We start from the raw sequence: 20,753 nt of genomic DNA, 5'->3' as shown, positions 1-20,753 counted from the left end.
GTTAAAGCCTTTGACTGTGTGGATCAGCACAAACCATGGAAAATTCTTTAGAAGATGAGAGTTCAGTTCAGTCGCTCAGTCATGTCTGACTCTTTGTGACCCCATGAACTGCAGCACGCCAGGCCTCCCTGTCCATCATCAACTCCTGGAGGTCACTCAGACTCACGTCTGTCGAGTCAGTGATGCCATCCAGCCATCTCATCCTCGGTTGTCCCCTTCTCCTCCTGCCCCCAATCCCTCCCAGCATCAGAGTCTTTTCCAATGAGTCAACTTTTTGTATGAGGTGGCCAAAGTACTGGAGTTTCAGCTTTAGCATCATTCCTTCCAAAGAAATCCCAGGACTGATCTCCTTCAGAATGGACTAGTTGGATCTCCTTGCAGTCCCAGGGACTCTCAAGAGTCTTCTCCAACACCACAGTTCAAAAGCATCACTTCTTTGGCGCTCAGCCTTCTTCACAGTCCAACTCTCACATCCATACATGACCACTGGAAAAACCATAGCCTTGACTAGACAGGAGTACCAGACTACTTTGTCTCCTAAGAAACCCATATGTGGTTTAAGAGGCAACAGTTATAACTGGACATGGAACAACTGACTGGTTTAAAACTAGGAAAGGAGTATGACTAGGTTGCATTTTATCACCCTGCCTATTTAACGTATATGCAGAGTACACAATGGGAAATGCTTGGCTGGATGAGTTACAAACTGGAATCAAGACTGCCAGGAGAAATAGCGACAACCTCAGATATGCAGATGATACCACTCTAATGGCAGAAAGTGAAGAGGAACTAAACAGCCTCTTGATGAGGGTGAAAGAGGAGAGGGAAAAACCTGGCTTGAAACTCAACATTCAAAAGACTAAGACCATGGCATATGACACTATCACTTCATGGCAAATAGAAGGGGAAAAGTGGAAACAGTGACAGATTTTATTTTCTTGGGCTCCAAAATCACTGCGGACAGTAACTGCAGCCATGAAATTAAAAGACGCTTGCTCCTTGGAAGGAAAGCCATGACTAAACTAGACAGCAAATTAAAAAGCAGAGACATGACTTGGCTGACAAAATCCGTATAGTCAAAACCATAATTTTTCCAGTAGTCATGTAATGTACAGATGTGAGAGTTGGAGCATAAAGAAAGCTGAGCACTGAAGAATTGATGTTTTTGAATTGTGGTGCTGAGAGATTGTGTTTCTGAATTGTGGTGCTGACAGTCCCTTGGACATCAAGGAGATCAAACTAGTCAATCTTAAAAGAAATCAAACCTGAATATTCTTGGAAGGACTAATGCTAAAGCTCCAATACTTGGTCCACTTGATGAAAAGAGCTGACTCATTGGAAAAGACCCTGATGCTGGGAAAGACTGATGGCAAAATGAAAAGGGGAGGCAGAGAATGGTTACATAGCATCACCAACTCAATGAACATGAATTTGAGCAAACTCTGAGAGACAGTGGAGGACAGAGGAGTCTAGCGTGCTACAGTCCATGGGGTCACAAAGAGTCGGACATGACTTAGCAACTGAAAAACAACAAATCACATTTTATAGTCTTAGTATTGATAAAAGAGGGCTTCCCAGAGGGTGCTAATGGTAAAGAACCTGCCTGCCAATGGAGGGGGCAGAAGAGATATGGGTCCGATCTTTGGGTCAGGAAGATACCCTAGAGGAAGGAATGGCAACCCACTCCAGTATTCTTGCCTGAAGAATCCCACAGACAGAGGAACCTGGCGGACTTACAGTCCATAGGGTCACAAAAAGTCAGACACGACTGAAGTGACTTAGCACACACACACTGATAAAAAGTAGAAATATATATACATACTATGTAAACACAAGTCAAGAAAGCTGAAAAACCTTTAACTTTTTATATTCTATATTTTAAATGTGTCTCAAATACATTACATAGTTAATATCTTCCCCTTATACCGTAAAATTCTTTGACTTTTACCTGGAGTATTTTGTTCATTTTTGCTCAGTGTATGTGATAGCAATTATAAGTGAATATAAGCAATAGTAAGTTTTTACTTGTATTTACCTTCTCATTGTCATTTTCTATTTTACCAAGTGCTCCTTTCCTTGCTCTTCTTGCCCTCATTTGTGTCACATACTATACTTAATGCTATTTTTAATCATCTACCAGTTTAAAAGTCACATAATAATGTCAGTTATTCTAGATAAGAAAAAGTACATACTTAACAAACACTCTTTAGGGCTTATCTAGTGGTACAGTGTTTGGGACTCTGCTTCTACAACAAGGACACGGGTTCAATCCCTGGTCAGGGAACTAGGAACCTGGGTGCTGCAGGCTGTGCAGCCCAGCCAAACAAACAAACAAAAACTCTCTTTACGTTTTCCCTCTGCCACTTACCTTAGATGGGACATTCTCCCTCTGGATGGATCATATGGCTGTTAGATGTCTTCACAGTATTTTCCTAGTATCATTCTTGCCTTCGCTTCAAGTATTTTGCTACTTGTCTTTCTGTGTTGAATACTGGATAATTTCTTCTAACCTTACCTATCATTTCACTGGTTATTTCTTCTTCTGTATCCAGTATGTTACCAAGCATGCCGATATAGTCAAAACGTCTTTATTTTCTAGAAGTTCTGTTGTCTTAATTTCAAATGTATGCCACTTTTTGTAATTCCCTATTCTCTACAATTATTTTCATCTTATTTCTTTAAGCATACTAAGTATAATGGTTCTAAATTTGAATCTGATCATTCCAGCACATAAATCTGAATGAGCCTGTTACTACTATCTGTTTTTTCAGCTGGTTTTGTACCTTTTGTATTGTTTCTTTATGTGCTTAGATAATATGAACCTCTTGACTCTCAACGCCCCTAAAAATTAATTTAAGCTCCTTTCATTCAGGAGGAGGTACACTTCTGTCTGCAGCCTGGGGGCATTACCAGTTGGAAATCATCCTAAACTAAGTTCTAATTTGAGGCTCCTTGCTAAGCTAGGCTATGTATACACAAGGTGCCAATCCATGTAAGACACTGAAAGTGACCATAACTCCTCAGGGAATTTGTTTCTTTTTCGCATTTTTAAAAACTTTCTGCATTTGTTGGAAAAGAAGTGGGATACATCCTAGATTGTTCTTACCAGGGCTTAATGCTGGGAGGCTCTTTAATAAAAGTCTCCAATGTGGACAGGCCATAAACCTTAACTCTGTCCTCCTTACCTGCAAACTTGCTTTTCCCAAGTGTGCAGTATCACAACGCCTTCAGGGCATAAACAAGTTTCCCACTTTAACACCCTGCTTCTTACTTTGGTTATAGGTGATCAATCAACAATTGACTGGTGGAGTTCTCCATTGTCTTTTTAGTGCTTCACTGAATTTTAAGATAAGTTTTAAAGCAATTTATTTTTATTTTTTTTTAAATTTCAAAATGGATGACTTATCCAAACCACGTTTCTCTCCACTAACTGAAATAAATACCTCAGTAGAATCATCACATTATTAAAGTCAGAATTTAACAAATTTTTGTTACTCAAAAACTAAAACAAGATACTATTTCAATGTCCACATTTCCTTGGCTATATGATAACAGTTTTTTACAGTCTCAAAGGTATTTATCTGTCTATAAGTAGATAGCTAAGTAGCACTGGCCCATACTTCTATTTCCTGATATAATAATCATTGGCAGGTCTCCAAACATCTTTTTCCCAGTTTAACAAAGATACAGGACTAAACATAATACTAAAATAAGGAAATCAATATGTCTCAATGGCTCAATATAGCTGCTATAAAAATCACACTGTGTTTTTTTAGGAATGCTTTAGAGTTGCTTCACAAAAATATTACTTATCTATTAAAAAAAACAGTGAGTTAGGATAATTAGCTAATCCATTCTCTACCAAAAGATACTACAGTTATGTTACGAATTAAATTGTGTCTGCCAAAAATATGTTAAAGTCCTAGACTCCAACACCTCAAAATGTCACCTTTTTGGAAATAGGGTCACTGCAGATATAATTGGCATACTGGAGTAGAAAAAAAACACCATCACTCAGTCATGACTGACTCTTTATGAACTCATTGACTGTAGCACGCCAGGCTCGTTGGTCCATGGGATTCTCCAAGGCAAGAATATTGGAGTGAGGTGCCATTGCCTACTCCAGGGGATCTTCCTGACCCAGGGATCGAACATGGGTTTCCTGCACTGCAGGCAGATTTTCTACTGTCTAAGCTGCTAGGAAACCCCATAGTGGGCTCTTAAATCCAGTGTGACTCATGTCCTTATAAGAAGAGGACAAAAACACAGACACAGAAGAAGAGAGCTATGTGAAGTCAGAAGCAGCGACCGGATCACGCTACCACAAGCCAAAGAATGCCTGGAGTATAATAAGCTGAAACAGAAAGAAAGAAAGAGTTGCCCCCACCCCCAGAGGCTTCAGAGGGAGCATGGCCCTGCCTACACTTTAGGCTTGAACTTCTAGCATCCAGAACTGGGAGAGAATAAATTCCTGTTGTTTTAAACTACTCAGTAAGGAGTGATTTGTTATGGCAGCCCTAACAAACTAATACACCTTATTAAAATGCTATTTTTAATTTTACATCTTATCAGTAACTTTTGAAGAAATTATGACTATCATTTAACATAAAAATTAGGTAATGATAAGAGATTTGTGTTAGACATTAATGTATGAACTATGAATTCTTCAAGGAGGCTTGCTTCTTGGCATTTGCTTTAGTTATTCAAAATATCATGTGCCTTCTCATTTGTAAATTTTAGTAAAAATATACACTTTTCCCCTTATCTTAGACCTAGTCCAAAAATAAGCATAAAAATTTAAAAAAAAAATCAGAAAAGTAAACTCCTTAGGTGAAATCAGACATCATCCACAACTCAGATGCACAATATACAAGAAAGAGCTTCCAAATATAAACTGAAGTTAAATGAGAGTGGAGGAAGGGAAAGTTAGAGATGCCCATGGTTGCAGATGTCAGACAATGCAGGGAAGAGCTCTCCAAAATAGCTCCACTGCCTGAGGAACAAATCCTTTTGGAAAATCAGAACTGAGGTTCTGTAACAACAAAAGCACTATATTTTTACAAGGTCTCCGGAAGTCGAGAAATGAGGCTGACTGAGGAAACACATAAATGAGGCATATTTTCAGGATTCAACCCCCTTGTTGTTAAGGGGGTAAGGACAGAGAGTCAGCAATATGAGTGGTCCTCAGAGTGGAGATAAAATGATTGGTGGGGGGGATGTAAAAACTAAAGAAAGTGCTAGTCACTCAGTCATGTCCGACTCTTGGCAACTCCACGGACTGTAGCCCACCAGGCTCCTCTGTCCATGGATTCTCCAGGCAAGAATACTGGAGCGTGTAGCCATTTCTCCAGGGGATCTTCCTGACCCAGGGATTGAATCTGGGTCTCCTGCATTGGAAGCAGATTCTTTACCATCTAAGCCACTAGGGAAGCTCTTGTGTACAAACAGGGACCTGTGTCATTAAAAGTGATTCCCATTAACGTGGAACTCTGCTCTGACCACTGAGATATATAAAGCTCCAAGCCTCCTACAGGTGGCTGGTCTAGGAACAACTCACCACAAAGTGAGTAATTAAAAACAGGAGGGACTAGTATAAAAAGTATACAGAAAACACTGTAGAAACTAATAAAATGGGGAAAGTGCTAAAAAGAACTATGACCAATGACTACAACAAGAAAAATATTTCTAGGGGGACAAAAAGGAGGAAAACTAGTACCACAAACAATGTAAGCATTCTGACCTAACGTATTACCTATGGCCTCTGGAGGGCAAAAAAAGCGTAATTGTTTCTATTAAAATAACCCCCTGAAGGAACACACAAGTTGAACAAAGATATGGTCAGATGACAGAAATAACCACTTGAGCTGAAGAAAAATATAAAATCATTTGTATAAATAAAGACATATGTCCTCAATGGCATTACGCTAAGTGAAATTAGTCAGACAGAGAATGATAAATAATGTATGATCTCTCTTATATGTGGAATATATGTGTACATATATATATATATATATATAATTTATATACACAAATACTAAGCTTATACATACAAAGAACAGATTGATGGTGACCAGAGGCAGGGGATGGAGGGTGGAAGAAATGGGTGAATGCTTTTATGTTTGTTCAATTGAATTTTTTAAAAAAGAGAAATGAAGACTATTGGACAGTAAAAACAGGATTGACAGAGGTACACAACATGAAAATCAACACAGTAAAGAAAAAATTTTAATGGAATAAAAGAAAATGATAGACATAGAAAACAGGCAAAGGAAGAAAAAATAACAAAATAATAGAACAAAATATATTAAGGACATAGTTTCAGGAGCAATTATTAAAATAAAATTAGGATGTTATAAATTGAAGGATATACTTTCATATCAGGATCAAATCATATCTCAGAAACATTATTAGAATCCAGAAATTAAGAACGGTCTGAATAGCCAGGCAAAAAGAACATAATGCCTATAGGGAGCAAAGCTTCAAGGTAAAAGATAGTGGAAAAATGTCTACAAAATATTCAAGAAAAATGAACGTGACAGAAGATTTTTATCCTAGCCTAGATGATACAGTCAATAAATAACATAACTAACTGAAATTTTGAGAGGGAAAAGAAGTTGGTAAATGTTGTAGGTACTGATACCAAAATCATTTATTCAGTTCAGTTCAGTTGCTCAGATCTGTCTGAATCTTTGCAACCCCATGTGCTGCACCATGCCAGGCTTGCCTGTCCATCACCAACTCCTGGAGCTTGTTCAAACTCACGTTCATGGAGTCGGTGATGCCATCCAACCATCTCATCTTTGTCATCTCCTTTTCTTCCTACCTTCAATCTTACCCAGCATCAGGGTCTTTTCTAATGAGTCAGCTCTTTGCATCAAGTGGCCAAAGTATTGGAGCTTCAGCTTCCACAGCAGTCCTTCCAATGAATATTTAGGACTGATTTCCTTTAGGATTGACTGGTTTGATCTCCTTGCAGTCCAAGGAACTCTCAAGAGGCTTCTCCAACACCACAGTTCAAAAGCATCAATTTTTTGGTGCTCAGCTTTCTTTATGGTCCAACTCTCATATCCATACATGACACGACCTTTGGAAAAACCATACCTATGACTAGACGGATCTTTGTTCACAAAGTAATGTCTCTGTTTTTTAATATGCTGTCTAGGTTGGTCATAGATTTTCTTCCAAGGAGTCAAGGGGGAAAAGTATCATTTGGAATTAATAAATTACATGATCAAAAATAGGTATATTTAAAGTATAAGGTATGCAGTAAAAGGTGACTGATTCTGGTAGCTCAGTGAATAAAGAATCTGCCTGCAATGCAGGAGATCTGGGTGGGATCTCTGGGTCGGGAAGATCCACTGCAGAAAGGAATGGCTACCACTCCAGTATTCTTGCTATGCATGATCTCATGAACAGAAGAGCCTAGCAGGCTGCACATGGGGTCACAACAGTCAGATATGACTTAGCAACTAAACCACCACCAAACAATAAAAGAAAAAAACATAGCTAACACAATTTGGTGATGGGTTAAAGAGAGGGGAAACTGAAAGTGTTAGTCACTCAGTTGTGTCTGATTCATTGCAGCCCCATCAACTGTAGACTTTCTACATTCTTTCCATGGAATTCTCTAGGCAAGAACTGGATTGCCATTCCCTTTTCCATGGGATCTTCCCAACCCAGAGATGGAACCTGGGTCTCCTGCATTGCAGGCAGATTCTTTACCATCTGAGCCACCAAGGCAGCCTATAAATAGAGGGGTTCAGTTCAGTTCAGTTCAGTGGCTCAGTCATGTCCAACTCTTTGCAACCCCATGGACTGGGGCATGACAGGCCTCCCTGTCCATCACCAACTCCTGGAGTTTACTCAAACTCATGTCTATCACATTGGTGATGCCATCCAACCATCTCATCCTCTGTCATCCCCTTCTCCTGCCTTCAATCTTTTCCAGCATCAGGATCTTTTCAAATGAGGCAGTTCTTTGCATCAGGTGGCCAAACTAATGGAGTTTCAGCTTCAACATCAGTCCTTCCAATGAACACCCAGGACTGATCTCCTTTAGGATGGACTGGTTGGATCTCCTTGCAGTCCAAGTGACACTCAAGAGTCTTCTCCAACACCACAGTTCAAAAGCATCAATTCTTCAGTGCTCAGCTTCCTTTATAGCCCAGCTCTCACATCCATACATGACTACTGGAAAAACCATAGCCTTGACTAGATGGACATTTGTTGGCAAAGTAATGTCTCTGCTTTTGAATATGCTGTCTATGTTGGTCATAACTTTCCTTCCAAGGAGTAAGCCTCTTTTAATTTCATGGCTGCAGTTACCATCTGCAGTGATTTTGGAGCCAAAAAAAAATAAAGTCTGTCACTATTTCCACTGTTTTCCCATCTATTTCCTATGAAGTGATGGGACCAGATGCCATGATCATAGTTTTCTCGATGTTGAGCTATAACCAAACTTTTTCACTCTCCTCTTTCACTTTCATCAAGAGGCTCTTTAGTTCTTCTTCACCTTCTGCCATAAGGGTAGCATCATCTGCATATCTGAGGTTATTGATATTTCTCCCAGCAATCTTGATTCTAGCTTGAGCTTCAACCAGCCCAGCGTTTCTCATGATGCACTATTCATATAAGTTAAATAAGCAGGGTGACAATATACAGCCTTGACATACTCCTTTCCCAATTAGGAACCAGTCTATTGTTCTGTGTCTGGTTCTAACTGTTCTTTCCTGACCTGCATACAGGTTTCTCAAGAGGCAGGTCATGTGGTCTGGTATTATAATCTCTCCGAATTTTCCACATTTTGTGATGATCCACACAGTCAAATACTTTGGCATAGTCAACAAGGCAGAAATAGACGTTTTTCTGGAACTCTCTTACTTTTTTAATAATCCACTTGATGTTGGCAATTTGATCTCTGGTTCCTCTGCCTTTTCTAAAACCAGCTTGAACATCTAGAAGTTCATGGTTCATGTACTGTTGAAGCCTGGCTGGGAGAATTTTGAGCATTTCTTTACTCGCGTGTGAGATGAGCACCATTGTGCAGTCGTTTGAGCATTCTTTGGCATTGCCTTTCTTTGGGATTGGAATGAAAACTGACTTTTTCTAGGCCTGTGGCCACTGCTGAGTTTTCCAAATTGGCTGGCATACTGAGTGCAGCACTTTCACAGCATCATCTTTTAGGATTTGAAATAGCTCAGCTGGAATTTCATCACCTCCACTACCTTTGTTCGTAATGATTCTTCCTAAAGCCCACTTAACTTCACATTCCAAAAAGAGAGGGGAGGGAAGAGTAAATAGATACAAATTCCATTATTTTTCACAGGAAGGGGCCATAGTTATGTATAAAGAAAATGTGTCTTCTATTCATATAATTTATTAACTGCTATGGCAATTGACCTCCTGTCACAAATAATGAGAAAGACAGAAGATTTATTATAAACATATGGTGATTAGGAGAGTGCAGCACTCTTCCACACCCAGAAACCAGCCCGATGGAACAGAAAGAGAGCACTGAAGCACACCTGTGTATGCCTGGGCACTAGTATATGGCTCAGTGTCTTCAGGGTCTTCTGTGTCTTCTGGCGGCCCCTAAGACAGCAGGTTATGAAGGGACTCATCAATAAATATTTCTAGAAAGACTGAGCTTCTCTATGACAGGGAAGTGGGAGAGAATGGAGAGGGATTATAATTTGATCTTTCTCTCACACCTTTCATAAAAATCAGCTCCATTATGCTTAAAAACCTAAGTAAATACGTGAAAGCAATAAATAATTTAGAAGCTAGTAATGGATGTTAATTCAATGACCTTCAGGTGACAAAGAATTTCATGTTTTTAAGACAAAAAAAAAAACCAGTCATAAAGGGAACACCAGTAATTTTCCATTTCTACTTATCAGAAAACACCATAAAAGAGTACATAAAGACAAGCCATGAAGCTGGAGAACTCTTTTCAACACATTCAACTGACAAGGGTACAGTTTACAGCATTTTACAAAGAGTTTGTTTTTTTTTTTTTACAACTTAATAAGAAAAAATAGTCAATTCGAAAGAAAATTAGAAAAAAAAGCAACAGAACAAGATTTTTTAAAGAGGAAATCCACATGTCCAAGAAGCATATGTTAAGAAGGCTCAATATCATCAGAAACTAGAAAAATGCAAATTAAAGAATTTTTAAAACACTGAATCCCAACTAATGGTTGCAAATTTATGCATTTAACAGTTTCAAGACCTGAAGAGGTTGTGAGCAATGGGAGTATTTGTTCTCTGCAAGTGTAAATGTGAATTAGTGCCACTCTTTTAATAGTGTTCAGTTACTCAGTCATGTCTAACTCTTTTAATATACTTTGGCATTATTGAGAAGTTTAAGGAATATACAATCCATAAATAAGAAAATTCTCTCCTTGGTATAAACCCTTGTGTAAGTTTACACATGTATGCCAGGAAACATATACATATGGTTCACAACAGTCCTAAAGTGAAAACAACTCAGTGTCCATCAAGAATAACCTAAAAACTTCATATATTTCTAAAGACCATTCTGTACAGCAGTGGAAATAACAAGCAATATTGTAACAGCATGGACAAATTTTACAAGCAATATTGAGCCAAACAGATAAGACAGAAAAAAAGCATGCATTACAATTTCACTTACATTTTTTTTTAATATGTACAAATACTTCACCATCACTCTGGATGACAGAACTAGAGAGAAAGGCACAGATGCTGTTAACATAAAACTTAAACTAGTGGTTAACTCTCAGGGGTGAATAAGTGTTCTTAGTGGGAAGGGTGAGGGTCAGGGTGATACTAGGTCCTAACGGTGTTCTGTTTTATGAGCTGTTTAGTGTTCACAGAGGCTTTGCCTCCCTGGTGGCTCAGACAATAAAAGAACCTGCATGCAATTCAGGAGACCTGGGTTTGATCCCTAGGTCAGGAAAATATCCTGTAGAAGGGAAAGGCTACAAACTCCATTCTTGCCTGGAGAATTCCATAGACAGAGGAGCCTGGCAGTCAACAGTCCATGGCGTTGCAAACAGCTGGACACAACTGAGCTGAGAGGAGCTACCCTATGTCCAAGGAGCGGCCGGGAGGAGCTACCCCATGCCCAAGGTCAAGGGTGGTGGCTGAGAGGAGCTACCCCACGCCCAAGGTAAGGCGCATCAGCTGTGCATTGCTGGAGAAGCCGTGAAGAGATAACCACGTCCAAGGTAAGAGAAACCCAAGTAAGATGGTAGGTGCTGAGAAGGGCATCAGAGGGCAGACAGAAACCGCAATCACAGACAACTAACCAATCTGCTCACATGGCTTGTCTAACTCACTGAAACTAAGCCATGCCGTGTGAGGCCATCCAAGACGGATGGGTCGTGGTGGAGAGGTCTGACAGAATGTGGTCCACTGGAAAAAGGAATGACAAACCACTTCAGTATTCTTGCCTTGAGACGCCATGAACAGTCTGAAAAGGCAAAATGATAGGACACTGAAAGATGAACTCCCCAGGTTGGTAGGAGCCCAATATGCTACTGGAGATCAGTGGAGAAATAACTCCAGAAAGACTGAAGGGATGGACCCAAAGCAAAAACAACACCCAGTTGTGTATGTGACTGGTGATAGAAACAAGGTCTGATGCTGTAAAGAGCAATATTGCATAGGAATCTGGAATGCTAGGTCCATGAATCAAGGCAAATTGGAAGTGGTCAAACAGGAGATGGCAAGAGTGAACGTTGACATTCTAGGAATCAGCAAACTAAAATGGACTGGAATGGGTAATTTAACTCAGATGACCATTTTATCTACTACTGCAGGCAGGAATCCCTTAGAAGAAATGGAGTAGCCATCATGGTCAACAAAAGAGTCGGAAACATAGTACTTGGATGCAATCTCAAAAATGACAGAATGATCTCTGTTCATTTCCAAGTCAAACTGTCCAGTATCATGGTAATCCAAGTCTATGCCCCGACCAGTAACACTGAAGAAGCTGAAGTTGAATGGTTCTATGAAGACCTACAAGACCTTTTAGAACTAACACCCAAACAAAGAGGTCCTTTTCATTATAGGGCCTGGAATGCAAAAGTAGGTCAAGAGATACCTCAAGTAACATGCAAATTTGGACTTGGAGTACAGAATGAAGCAGGGCAAAGATTAATAGAGTTTTGCCAAGAAAATGCACTGGTCATAGCAAACACCCTCTTCCAACGATGCAAGAGAAGACTCTACACATGGACATCACCGGATGGTCAACAATGAAATCATATTTATTATATTCATTGCAGCCAAAGATGGAGACGCTCTATACTGTCAGCAAAAACGAGACCGGAAGCTGGCTCAGATCATGAACCCCTTATTGCCAAATTCAGACTGAAATTGAAGAAAGTGGGGAAAACCACTAGACCATTCAGGTATAACCTAAATCAAATCCCTTATGATTATATAGTGGAAGTGAGAAATAGATTTAAGGGACTAGATCTGATAGACAGAGTGCCTGATGAACTATGGATGGAGGTTCATGACATTGTACAGGAGACAGAGATCAAGATCATCCCCAAGGAAAAAAAATGCAAAAAAGCAAAATGGCTGTCTTCGGAGGCTTTACAAATAACTGTAAAAAGAAGAGAAGTGAAAAGCAAAGGAGAAAAGGAAAGATATATCCATTTGAATGCAGAGTTCCAAAGAATAGCAAGGAGAGATAAGAAAGCCTTCCTCAGCAATCAATGCTAAGAAATAGAGGAAAACAACAGAATGAGAAAAGACTAGAGATCTCTTCAAGAAAATTAGAGATACCAAGGGAACATTTCATGCAAAGATGGGCAAAATAAAAGACAGAAATTGTACAGACCTAACAGAAGCAGATGATATTAAGAAGAGGTGGCAAGAATACACAGAAGAACTATCTAAAAAAGTTCTTCATGACCGAGATAATCACAATAGTGTGATCACTCACCTAGAGCCAGACATCCTGGAGTGTGAAGTCAAGTGGGCCTTAGGAAGTATCACTACGAACAAAGCTAGTGGAGGTGATGGAATTCCAGCGGAGCTATTTCAAATCCTGAAAGATGATGCCGTTAAAGTGCTGCACTCAATATGCCAGCCAATTTGGAAAACTCAGCAGTGGCCAAAGGACTGAAAAAGGTCAGTTTTCATTCCAATCCCAAAGAAAGGCAATGCCAAAGAATGCTCAAACTACCACACAATTGCTCTCATCTCACATGCTAGTAAAGTAATGCTCAAAATTCTTCAAGCCAGGCTTTAGCAATACGTGAACCATGAACTTCCAGATGTTCAAGCTGGTTTTAGAAAAGGCAGAGGAACCAGAAAGCAAATTGCCAACATTCGCTGTATCACTGAAATAGCAAGAGAGTTCCAGAAAAACATCTATTTATGCTTTACTGACTATGCTAAAGTCTTTGACTATGTGGGTCACAATAAACTGTGGAAAATTCTGAAAGAGATGGGAATACCAGACTACATGACCTGCCTCTTGAGAAACCTATATGCAGGTCAGGAAGCAACAGTCAGAACTGGACATGGAACAACAGACTGGTTCCAAATAGGAAAAGGAGTACGTCAAGGCTGTATATTGTCACCCTGCTTATTTAACTTCTATGCAGAGTACATCATGAGAAATGCTGGGCTGGAAGAAGCACAAGCTGTAACCAAGATTGCTGGGAGAAATATCAATAACCTCAGATATGCAGATGACACCACCCATATGGCAGAAAGTGAAGAAAAACTATGGAGCCTTTTGATGAAAGTGAAAGTGGAGGGCGAAAAAGTTTGCTTAAAGCTCAACATCCAGAAAACTATGATCATGGCATCTGGTCCCATCACTTCATGGCAAATAGATGGGGAAACAGTGGAGACAGTGTCAGACTTTATTTTTGGGGACTCCAAAATCAATGCAGATGGTGACTGAAGTCATGAAATTAAAAGACACTTGCTCCTTGGAAGGAGAGTTATGACTAACCTAGACAGCATATTAAAAAGCAGAGACATTACTTTGTCAACAAAGGTCTGTGTAGTCAAGGGTATGGTTTTCCAGTAGTCATATATGGATGTGAGAGGTGGACTATAAAGAAAGCTGAGCACTGAAGAATTGATGTTTTTGAACTGTGGTGTTGGAGAAGACTCTTGAGAGTCCCTTGGACTGCAAGGAGGTCCAACCAGTCCATCCTAAAGGAGATCAGTCCTGGGTGTTCATTGGAAGGACTGATGTTGAAGCTGAAACTCCAATATTTTGGCCACCTGATGCAAAGAGCTGACTCTTTTGCAAAGACCCTTATGTTGGGAAAGATTGAAGGCAAGAGGAGAAGGGGACGACAGAGGATGAGATGGTTAGATGGCATCACCGACTCAATGGACATGAGTTTGGGTAAACTCTGGGAGTTGGTGATGGACAGGGAGGCCTGGCGTGCTGCGGTTCATGGGGTCGCAGAGTCAGACTCGACTGAGCGACTGAACTGAACTGAGCTACTAACACTTTGGTTTTCACTTTAGTGTTTACGCATGGTTAACTGTGCAACTCCATAAAATTCTCCATCACATCATACCAGGTTTTCATTTATTTAGCAGTCTCTCTGTCACGGTGTGGTTTAATTTGCTTTTTAACGTTACGCTCCCTTGAGCATGAGGACATTGGCTGGGCAAGTGCAGACCCACATAGGTGTGCTGATGGCATGCACCCATGGGACCTTTGATCCAGTATGCAGACCCACACCTGGGCTGGAACCTGGCAGTGGGTGCTCAAGAGCCCATCCTGGTAGATGGAGAAGAGAACAGGAGGTGGAACCAATTGGGAACCAAGCCACCAAACTCCCAGTGTATATTTCATTATCCTATCAGACTACTCACAAACCACAAATTTAAAGATAAAATTATTAAGAATTTCACTATGACAACCACAGACCATCAAACCCCCAAGCACTGATACCCTTCTGAGGATGGCGTCCATCAAGATGGAAAGGATGCACACACATGAGGCCAACCAGACAACACGGATGTAATGTTTTGTGTACATTGCCACCTGTGTGTGCATTGTGCGTGCACATTTGTGAGCCCTTCTATTTCCTTCTGCAAGCGCCTAAGCACTGGCTCAGCCCTGAGCAGAAGGGAACTGAGACGATCTTAAGTGACTGTGCCATTAACGTTTTAAATTGGCTATCAGGCTGAAACTTAGTTACCAAAATTACTCATATATCTAAATGCAGACTTCCGTGTTTAAAGGCTGTTTCATAAATTAAGTATTTATAATTAAGATCACAGGCAATTAATTCCACAGCATGCTAAGCAACTGAACGTTTAATTGTCCTTGGCTTCACATTTGATGCCAAGAACCTCCCACTCTCTACCTTCCTTCCTTTCCACTCACATATAACTGAAAAAAAATGTACTATGTTTGCTGTGATAATTAATATGATCTAATAGAAGTAGATTCAAATAGACTGCCATGTAATACATGACTTAATTAAGATTTCAGACAAGAAATAGTATGGAAGGGAACCAGCAAGGTGCTCTATTTATGTTACCTCAACACTTTCACAATAATTTTGAAAGGCAGATACACATATCTCATTCCTACAAAAGGACTCTGAGGTTAGAAACAGTAAATATCCTAACCAAGGATATCCAAGTGGTGAGTGAGTACACACAGAGTTCTATCTTACTACAAACTTGTCCTATTACTTTTCTTTGCTTCCTTTTCTTCTTTTCCTAAACATTTACTGTCCATGTGCCAAGCATTATCAAAGAAGTGGGTGACCATGATCTGGTGCAGCCTCAAATCCAAGGCTGTGCTGTCACTATGGTGACATGCGGCCATGCGCATATGAAACATAGCTAATCTGAAATGAGATGCGCTCTGTGTTAAGTACACACCAGAATTCAAAGACTTCAGTAAGAAAAAAAAAAAGATGTTGAACATGTTAATATCATAGTGATTACAAATTGAAACGATAGATTTTATATATATGTTTTGTGTGTGCTCCTCTGCCCATGGAATTCTCCAGGCAAGAATACTGGAGTGGGTTGCCATTTCCTGCTCCAAGGGATCTCTCCAACCCAGGGATCGAACATGCATCTCTTGTGTCTCCAGCACTGGCAGGCAGATTCTTTACTGTTGCATCACTTGATATATGTTTTAGGTTAACTAAAAAATGTATTTAAAATTTATTTCATCTGCTTCTCTTTACTTGTTCAATGTGGCTTCTAGAAAACTTTTAATCCTAAGAATCTCACCTTTTACTTCTACTGTACATCACTGGCCTAAAGATAGTCTCTCAGTCTTACTTTGGATATACAAATGAATTGCCTACCTATAATTTTTAAATTGAAAATTAATTTCAAGATTATTTTGAATAAGAAATTTCAGATTTGAATATACTATATTTCAAGATTAAGTTTGAATAAGAAATTTCTTGTAATTTACTAAGAAATACATCTTCCGCCCACCATCAATATTTATCAACTATATATCCAATCTCTCTTGAAATTTTAAAAACTGGCCTAAAATTAACTAAATCTTTTTTTTTTAAATCCTGACAGAGTGTACAGGGAACTGAAAAGTACCTGGATTCAAGACACAAGTACTCTTATAATGGATCAAAACAGTATTTAACCCCAAAGTATCTTTTATAAATATGCTGAATATTTTTAATATCATAGCATCCAACCTACAACATGAAAAAATTTTGCTGTTTAGAATTTGGTATATCAAAAATATTTCTCACATTTTCCTAAAGAAGACGAGGCAAGATATGTTTTCAGACAATAAAATGCTTGTGTTTTTATGAAATGTGTATTAACGTGAGCAGAGGGAAATCATACAAGACAGCTCTCTTTCCTATTATATTTTTACCTACTGAAAAAGTGAAACAAATCAATTTATAATGGAACATAAAGGCTAATAATCTAAAATTATATCAGGTACAGTAACATTATTGATAAACTCATGAAACTGAATGAAAATGTAATTTTAAAAAATATGTAGCCATCCGTATGTCTTCTTTGGAGAAATGTCTATTTAGTTCTTTGACCCATTTTTTGATTGGGTCGTTTATTTTCTGGAATTGAGCTGCATAAGTTGCTTGTATATTTTTGAGATTAGTTGTTTGTCAGTTGCTTCAACATGTATACTATCATGTGAATTGAATCGCCAGTCTATGTCTGACGCAGGATGCAGCATGCTTGGGGCTGGTGCATGGGGATGACCCAGAAAGATGTTATGGGGAGGGAGGTGGGAGGGGGTTCATGTTTGGGAATGCGTGTAAGAATTAAAGATTTTAAAATTTAAAAATAAAAAACTAAAATTTAAAAAAATAAAATAAAATAAAAAAAATAAAAAAAAATAAAAAATATGTAAAAAAAACACCAAATTTAGACTGTATGGGACCAACTGAACTAAAATGCTCAAAAAATCATATAAATTTACGTGAGTCTTTATAACATTGGATCAGTGAAGTTGCTCAGTCATACCCGACTCTTTGTGACCCCATGGGCTGTAGCCTACCAGGCTCTTCCATTCATAGAATTATCTAGGCGAGAGTACTGGAGGGGTTGCCATTTCCTTCTCCAGGAAGATCTTCCCAACCCAGGGATCGAACCCAGGTCTCCCGCATTGCAGGCAGACGCTTTACTGTCTGAGCCACCAGGGAAGCCAGGGAAGTTTATAACATTATATGTACCACAAAATACCCAATTTATAAGCTCATCTTATATCAAATGATTCTGTTTTCCTCTGAAATACAGACTTCAGTTCAATTCAATCAGTTGTGTCCAACTCTTTGTGACCCCATGGACCACAGGACGCCAGGCCTCCCTGTCCATCACCAACTCCCAGAGTTTACTCAAACTCATGTCCATCAAGTCGGTGATGCCATCCAACCATCTCATTCTCTGTCGTCCCCTTCTCCTCCTGCCCTCAATCTTTCCCACCATCAGGGTCTTTTCAAATGAGTCAGCTCTTCACATCAGGTGGCCAAAGTATGGGAGTTTCAGCTTCAATATCAGTCCTTCCAATGAACACCCAGGACTGATCTCCTTTAGGATGGACTGGTTGGATCGCCTTGCAGTCCAAGGGACTCTCAAGAGTCTTCTCCAACACCACAGTTCAAAAGCATCAATTCTTCAGTGCTCAGCTTCCTTTATAGTTCAGCTCTCACATCCATACATGACCACTAGAAAAACCATAGCCTTGACTAGATGGACCTTTGTTGGCAAAGTAATGTCTCTGCTTTTAATATGCTGTCTAGGCTGGTCATCACTTTCCTTCCAAGGAGTAAGCGTCTCTTAATTTCATGGCTGCAGTCACCATCTGCAGTGATTTTTGGAGCCCCAAGACATAAAGTCTGCCACCGTTTTCCCATCTATTTGCCATGAAGTGATGGGACCAGATGCCATGATCTTCGTTTTCTGAATGTTGAGCTTTAAGCCAACTTTTTCACTCTCCTCTTTCACATTCACAGGGAGATATACTCAATATTTTTTAATAATCTATAATGGAAAAGAATCTGAAATATATATATATATAAAGATTGAGGTGCAGGAGGAAAAGGATGAGATAGTTGGATGGCATCACCAAATGAGTGGGCATGAATTTGAGCCAACTCTGAGAGATGGTGAAGGACAGAAAAGCCTGGTGTTCTGCAGTCTGTGGGGTTGCAAAGAGTCAGACACGACTGAGCGACTGAACAACAACATATATAATATATGTGTGTGTGTATGTGCTTATAACTGAATCACTTGAAAGTAACAGAACATCGTAAATTGGTGGTTCAGAGGCTAAAGCGTCTGCCTGGAATGCGGGAGACCCAGGTTAGATCCCTGCGTCAGGAAGATCCCCTGGAGAAGGAAATGGCAACCCACTCCAGTACTCTTGCCTGGAGAATCCCATGGAGAGAGGAGCCTGGTAGGCTACAGTCCATGGGGTCGCAAAGAGTCGGACACGACTGAGCGACTTCACTTTCACTTTCACTTCAGTTAAATAGGTAAGTATACACAAGGCAAGCATCAGCTACTTCTCACCCCACCTGCTGTGATATAGTGTCATTCTGCATAAAACAATCTATTTAGAGATTTTACTATTTTAAATTTTGCTACATAAAAAAAAAAATCTGTCTTCTGCTTCCAAAATGAGTTGAGATTCCATCCCTCCCTTCAGCTGCCTTCACACAGTGTCAGAAGGCAGGAAAAAAGAACATGTTATTTTCCTCCACTGAGACTGAGTGCTGTGAACTAAACTGTGTCCCAACAAAACTTGCATGTTGAAACCCTGTCCATCAACATGACAGTATTTGGAGATGGCTCCTTTGGGAGATAATTAGGTTCAGATGAGATCATGAGTGTGGGGTCCTCATAATGGGATTACTGGCTAGGAAGGGACCAGCGACCTCTTTCTCTTTGAATGTATGGTCTGAGAAAAGGCCAAGTGAAAAAAACAGCTACAAGGCTGCTGCCTGCAGTAAGGAAGAGGTCTCACATCAGTACCCAACCAAGCTGGCTTGCATGGTGGCTTGCAACCACCTTGATCTCAGATTTCCAATGTCTGGAGCTGTGAGTAAACATATGTTGTTTAAACCATGCAGTCCATAGTATTTTGTTATGGTAACCCAAGCTAACTAGTACACTGAATAAGCCCTAGAGTGGCAGGCAGACAAAGAAGGCTACACATGTACATAGAAGAGAACTCTCTGACGATCATTGGGGGGGAAAATGAAATGGATATTTACGTCCAATTAATGAAAGGTAACTATTAGACTTAACTAAAATAAATAATGGGCTTCCCTGATAGCTCAGTTGGTAAAGAATCCTAGGTTTTAAAAAGATGCTAAGGGAATACAATCGGAAGGAAATAAACCAAGTTGTTAAATATGGGAAGGGTGGAAGCACTAATGGACAAGTTTTTCTTTTCTCTAAACGTTCTTTAATATAACTGATTATATTTATAACAAAAAGAAATGAAAACTAAAAATTTGGTATTGATCTTAATATGAGTCTAATGGCAAGGGTTTTATCTTAAGGTATCTTCACAGGGGAACAAAAACTACTTATAAAGCATTTTTTGAGATCTCATATGTCTGACACTTTCTATGGGCTATTTTTAAAGGGGGACTGATGTCCTCAAAAAAAATCATTTATTTTACTGAGAGAAGACTGCATCACACTAATTATATAATAATACCATATATAATTCCCAGTTGCTCAGCGATAAAGAATCCACCTGCAAGGCCAGAGATACAGGAGACACGAATTCAACCCATATCTGGAGCTTCCCTGGAAGAGGAAATGGCAACCCATTCCAGTATTCTTGCCAGGAAAATCCCACAGACAGAGAAGCCTGGTGGGCTACAGTCCACTGAGTCACAAAGAGTCGGACATGACTTAGCAACTAAATGCACACACACATGATATATAACAGAATTTAGAAACTGTTCATTATTAGGAAGAACTTCAATGAAGGTTTTCATCAGAGTTGACCAATATGAAGATCAGGAAAATATAGCAATTAATTATAAATTCATGAAATAATAACACACTATAGAGAAAATTGGTATGGCTAAAAAGTCAGTTTAAATTTAAAAAATAAATAAATAAAGTGGACTGACTTTTAGCAAAACTGACTAAAGAGAAAGAGTGAGGAAGGGAAGGAGAGAAAGAGATCACACATGTGCCTAAATAATTAATACCAAAAATTAAAAAGAATATATCAGCAAAAATGTTACTATGGACAACTGTATGGCAATACTCTTGACAATTCAGACATA

The 20,753-nt window shown here is 39.4% G+C and overlaps 1 protein-coding gene across 1 annotated transcript in view; it reads right to left on the bottom strand.

Moving 5' to 3' along the window:
* The window catches only part of IQCM (IQ motif containing M), a 594,059-nt gene that overhangs the window by 397,223 nt on the left and 176,083 nt on the right, over positions 1–20,753 (bottom strand). Inside the window, exon 6 of the mRNA XM_060400977.1 lies at positions 3,252–3,266. Coding sequence (XP_060256960.1) covers positions 3,252–3,266 — 15 coding nt within the window. The remainder of the gene's footprint in view (positions 1–3,251; positions 3,267–20,753) is intronic.

This window comes from Ovis aries, chromosome 17 (assembly GCF_016772045.2).
Source record: "Ovis aries strain OAR_USU_Benz2616 breed Rambouillet chromosome 17, ARS-UI_Ramb_v3.0, whole genome shotgun sequence".
In the NCBI taxonomy this organism is placed as follows: Eukaryota; Metazoa; Chordata; class Mammalia; order Artiodactyla; family Bovidae; genus Ovis; species Ovis aries.
The sequence above is the reverse complement of the archived record's forward strand: the minus strand, read 5'-3'. Positions and strand labels throughout refer to the sequence as shown.